The sequence below is a fragment of the Camelina sativa genome, chromosome 9 (assembly GCF_030686135.1).
Source record: "Camelina sativa cultivar CO46 ecotype springtype chromosome 9, ASM3068613v1".
Taxonomy (NCBI): Eukaryota; Viridiplantae; Streptophyta; class Magnoliopsida; order Brassicales; family Brassicaceae; genus Camelina; species Camelina sativa.
In genome coordinates, this window is record NC_141888.1 from 19,846,481 (window position 1) to 19,851,974 (window position 5,494).

General features: G+C 40.4%; 2 protein-coding genes across 2 annotated transcripts; one reads left to right on the top strand and one right to left on the bottom strand.

Annotated features, from left to right (window-relative positions):
* The first annotated feature begins 716 nt into the window (after positions 1–716).
* On the top strand, positions 717–2,034 carry LOC147938350 (uncharacterized). Its single transcript, XM_087465597.1, has 6 exons — positions 717–851; positions 938–1,202; positions 1,407–1,482; positions 1,571–1,713; positions 1,793–1,877; positions 1,965–2,034. Exons 1-6 carry the CDS (start codon positions 717–719, stop codon positions 2,032–2,034), a joined length of 774 nt encoding a protein of 257 aa, XP_087321723.1.
* Positions 2,035–2,600: 566 nt separating this feature from the next.
* On the bottom strand, positions 2,601–5,170 carry LOC147938351 (uncharacterized). The gene is made up of 4 exons (XM_087465598.1): positions 4,950–5,170; positions 4,268–4,844; positions 3,185–4,057; positions 2,601–3,068 (listed from the first exon to the last, which is right to left on the bottom strand). Exons 1-4 carry the CDS (start codon positions 5,168–5,170, stop codon positions 2,601–2,603), a joined length of 2,139 nt encoding a protein of 712 aa, XP_087321724.1.
* Positions 5,171–5,494: the final 324 nt, after the last annotated feature.

Below are 5,494 nucleotides of genomic sequence, written 5' to 3' on the forward strand. Positions count from 1 at the left end.
TGTATGTACAACAAAGTGTGTGTGGGTACATGGGTGCTTACGTTTGGTACGAGAAATGTATTGTTTTGTTACAACTGTGCATTCGGTTGGTGAAGTCGGATGTGTACACATCTCTATGATACATAGGTATCGGGCCTCAATTTTAGTAAGCCCATTCGGTATGGATTTGTTGTTTATTTTCTTAAAAATAAGGCCTCAATTTTAGAGTTTGAGTTGAGGCCCCATTTAAAAATTTAAAAATTACATCGGACTTACTGAGAAAAACAATTTAAAAGTAAACAATACTTGATCTTTTCATATTGGGCCTCCAATGTTGCTGGACCGGTAATTAAATTTTGGTTTGTTTAAACCAAATTGTGACTAGGATAACTCTACAATATCAACCATTGAATCAATTTTGTCGTAGTGGGTGGGCGCCATAACATAAGGGGGGGGGGGGGAAAGCATACATCAACAATAAAAATAAAACAAAACCACGTACAAAACGTAAATTAGTTGTCTGTACGTACACTACGAATTAAAGTAAATTTGAAATATAAACCCAAAGAAAAACAAAGAAAGCGAAGAGTCGCGCTTATTAGAGTAGGAGAGAGGGGGAGTCGGTAGAAAGACGGAACTACTACTGGCGACGTTTTGTTTTATTTAAATAGCATCACCCTTTCTCCTTTCCAAACCCAGGGTAGAAACGAGTAACACGATATTATCAGAAAAAAACCATGGAGTTTAGAGTTGCTGCCATCGCTGATCTTATACCAGGAAAAACGAATTGGATTATCCAAGCGAAGGTCTTGAATTCGTGGTATGTTACTGAGTTCTTTTGGAAGCGGGTTCTGCTCCTTGCTGATACACGGGTTAGTCCACTTTGCTTTGTAAAATATTTGCACGAAGTTGTTAACCAACGCAGTGGTCTTATACACAATTGATATGCAATTTGTAGGGTGACACAATCGAGGTGGCGTTTTTACCAGGGACCTATAAGAAAATGAGGAAGTATATCTATGATGGTGATTGGTATGAAATTAGGAATTTCAAGGTCATCCAGCCAACACTTAGGGAGAGGAATACACATCATCCTTTCCAAATCAAATTTACTGATGAGTCGACGATGGGCCTGCTCTCCCCGGTGAATCAAAAACACTACTTCCGTTTCGAAGATTTGGGTGATATATCTCGAGGGAGAATTACCCATTCCATATCATTCGGTACGCTTATCTTCAATTTTCAATTACACAAATCGTTTGAAACAACGTTAACAAACGTTTGCTAATTGATATATTTGTGATTATCACTAGTTTTTAGGCCTGATACTAAATAAATAGGTTAGTAGACAATTTCATATCAAAATACATAGGTCGTAACATTTAAAGTATGTGTCTACCCCGAATCAGATGTCTGTGGGTGTGTAGTTGGGGTGGAAGACAGAAGATTGCTCGAGGGGGCAAATGCGGCCAATGAAGTTGTCCTCACCCTACTGAATGGGAGGTAAAGGAGATTTGTGCTACCTTTTCAATACATTTACATTTAAAGTTTTTTCGTATGCCCGTTCAATATTAACATGAGAAAATCGTAGGAATGAAACCCTCAAGTGTCGTGTCCTAGATGATTATGCTGCTCGCTTCATAAATGCTTGGGAAGCACTCGGGTGTCATCTTACTTTTACATCCGAACCCGTCTTTTGTATTTTGCGGTTCTGGAAGGTTGGAAGCTACGAAGGTATGTTCGATTTGATAGATCAGATAAGGAAACCAGCCTTGTGAAAGCATATACAACTAATTTTGTAAATGTTCTGAAGGTGCTCCTTGCCTCGTCAACACAACCGCCTCTTCGCTGTTCTATATAAAACCAGATTTCGAGGGAATGGAACATCACAAGGAGATGTAAGCTCTTTGTTTTCCTACTAAAATATCTAATTGTATTTGTTGCTACTGTCAAATACGTTAATACACTTTCTATATTTACCGCAGATCTGAAATCGCTGGACGTTACTATATAGAACATATAATGGAGCACGTAGGGGAGAATGCAGTACCTTGAGAATAAAGGAACTAGATGGGCGAAAGGGAGAACTCAGGGAGTTTAGCATATTTATTTAAAGAACCAGCACAGATCTATGCAATTTATTAACTTTTTTTTCCCCGGTGTGTTTGTACTTTTGAGTGAACCTAATGTTACGCTGATTATGGATAATATATGGTTATGTTTTGTCAACAAAATATAAAATTTAGTACTCCGCAATATATGTACGTACATAACAATAGTTATCTACGATAAGTGAACATGTCAACACTATCCAACCATCGCATTATGTCCTCTCTAATGGACCATATAAAGCCCACAAACAGATATATTTCGCTTTAAAAAGCTTCTTATTCAAACAGAAAACCGTTTGCTTGAGATTTCTAAAAAGCCCACACGAGTAATAGGCCCATCTAGGGCAGTCGGGAACAATTTCTCCAACAATTATAGTTAAACAAAAATGTGGGCTTAGAAATTAAAAAGGGCCATCATAAACATGTTACAAAAAGCTATGTTGGCACTTAGGAAAAAAGAGTATTATCCTCACGCCAAGAAAAGATAACACGTCTATTGTCGCCCATGCACTACGTATTAGCTGGACATGTTGTACGGTTGTGGCCAACCTGTTGACACTGAGAACAAGCATGCTGTTTGCGGGGCCGCTTCGTCTCCAACACAACCTCGACAAAAGACTTCCTCCTCATCATCTTTGGCCTTCCTGGAGGATTCCTAACAAAAGGCGGTTTACATCTGGACGGTGTAATATCAGTAGGAACGATGCAGGATGTATCTATCGGCATTATCGCCTCCGCATACCCACTGCAGAGGCTGTCTCTGCGGAAGTATGGATGGTGCTGGTTTATAACTGATACGTTGGCCGTATATGCGGCTGCGATAGCATGTACGCATGGCATCCTCTCTAGATCAAAACGCCTACATGAACACCTCTTATACCTCAGATTGACAACATGCGTTGAGTTACCACCACTTACTTCAAATCGATCTTCATCAATTTCTTGAACCTTTAGACGCCTTGACTGTTCAATACGTGCCTATGAGTAAATCAAAGAGTAAGTTCATATAACCAAAACAACACAACATATCCACTAACATTTTTCATGCCTTTCGTTAACATATATATCGATGGATATGTTAATGAATGTCACACCTGTAACAGGTTCTCCACTCCTTTGGTGAGTAAAGTTGGCATTGCGGCAGCTTGTTTTCTCCTTGTAGCAAACCAACGTGTCAACATATTCCGAACAGCTTCTAGTAACTCTACAATGGGATAGGCTCTGGCAGGATTCAGTACTTTGTTAAGCAATTCTGCAATATTGCTCGTTGTGAAGTTGTACCTATCACCAGGAAAGTGCGCCCTGCTCCACTTGGTTACATCTGCACGAACCAAGTAAGCATGCAGTTGCGGATTTGCTTCTTGAATTTGCTGGAAGATTTCTTCGAAATCAACTACACGGTATGCTGCAGCTGCTTTTTTTACCAGCCGGAATGTTTCGCTCCCACTAAATCTCAGGATAATATTCTTGTGAAGATGATAAGTGCAGATTCCTCGACTTGCCAGGGGGTACACTTTAGCGATAGCTTTACCAATAGATTTATGCCGGTCAGATATCAGTGCAAGCTCTTCATCATCAAGAATTACACTACTTAATTGAGTAAAGAACCATTCCCACGACACGTCGTTCTCTGTATCAATAACCGCATACGCCAGAGGGAAAATATTAAAATTCCCATCTTGTGTTGTCGCTATCAGAAGAGTCCCTTTGATTTCACCTTTCAAAAAGGTTCCATCTACAACTACAACTTTCCGCATATACCTGAAACCCTTAATGCATCCAGCAATCGCAATGAAAACATACTTGAATATGTCTTCTACATCAACGACCAGTCTAGTAAGGGTCCCCGGATTAGAGGACCTCAGCCTGTATAAATATGCCGATAATTCAGCGTATCCACTTTCAGGTGTACCCCTAACATACTCCCGCGCCTTTATAAGTGTACGATGTGCCTTCCAGTAGCCAAGCTATTATATGAAAATGGTCAGTAAAAGACATCAGCACTAAACAAAATCAACTAGATCGAATTATATATATGTGCAGTGCAGGCCATAGAATCAACTAATTTCTGACAAACTCAACAAACTTAAGCTACGATCTGTTTGTACACCCTATAAACAAGTACACTCACAGAGCCAACCATAAAACAAACATATTAAAGTATTCCAGTAGCCAACCTGTACACCATATCGTAGGTTGAGCCCATCCCCAACAAGATTTGGCACAACAGAACTTCCCACACCACCAACATAATCCTTGTATAATTGACCTAGGATTGGTGGTTTAGCATTACGGCTACGGCCATATCGTTCCGTAACAGAGCAAGTATGTTCACGACAATATCTGCGAATATGAAACACCGGCGAATCACCCATGGTTGAAGCCCGTATTCTCCATTTACAACCTTTTACCCAACACTCAACGATTAACAAAACGGGCGTTGAATATCGAACATTGTAATCATATTTATCTAATACACTCAGCACCCTCAACCTTGCCACCAACGTTTCTTTGCTATCAAACTTATCCCCCACAGCAATATCACCACCTCCGTTTTCTATTTTGCGAACCTCCTTCTCAATTGCATCAGCTGCAGAGTTAGTCTTGCGGGTACGGTTATTTGATTCTGTGTTACACACATTTTCCTCTATACAAGACCCACCCCCAGATCCGTCGTCCAATGATTCCTCTGCTTCATCCGGGGTGAAGTTGGAGTACAGCAGATAGTCTTCATCCCCTGAACTTGCACCATCGCTGTCGTCACAGTAATCAAATCTACTGTTGTCCTCGTCATCTGCTTCATCTTCATCTAGATCATTTCCTACATTATCTTCACCGTCTTCCTTCCGACTCTCTTACTCATCATCTTTCTCTCCCATTTCCTCTGCCACGCCTACGAAATCATCTACAACGACTTCAGGGGTCTTGGGTGTTGGTTCTGGGGTTTTCGGTTTAACTTCCTCGAACAAGGTTTCACCAAATTTAGCTTCGATTTCAACGCATAGCCGGATGAGTTCACTCCTATGCTGTTTGAGAAAGTTTTGAAACTGCCGACCATTCGAAACAATCACCGGTGGCATATAACATCCACTTTTTTATATCTATCTAACATATAGCTCAACTTTATCGCGGAAGTTCTTTCACAGAAACCAAAGTCATCGTACACCATAGCAGTAAAGTCTTCAAACTTTGTTTCTTTATCGGCAACTATAATCCTGCACCCTTTCCTAGTATCAACATCAAACAACCATCGCTTTTTGTCTACCCTCCACCTCCCACACGCCAATACGATATCTTGCTCTTCCATGGATGAACCGAGATCAAAGATTAAAGAAACTGAGTAGGAAAAAGACGTTTGCTCTGGCAGACAAACAGAACACGATTGATGAATCTGCTACAAACTT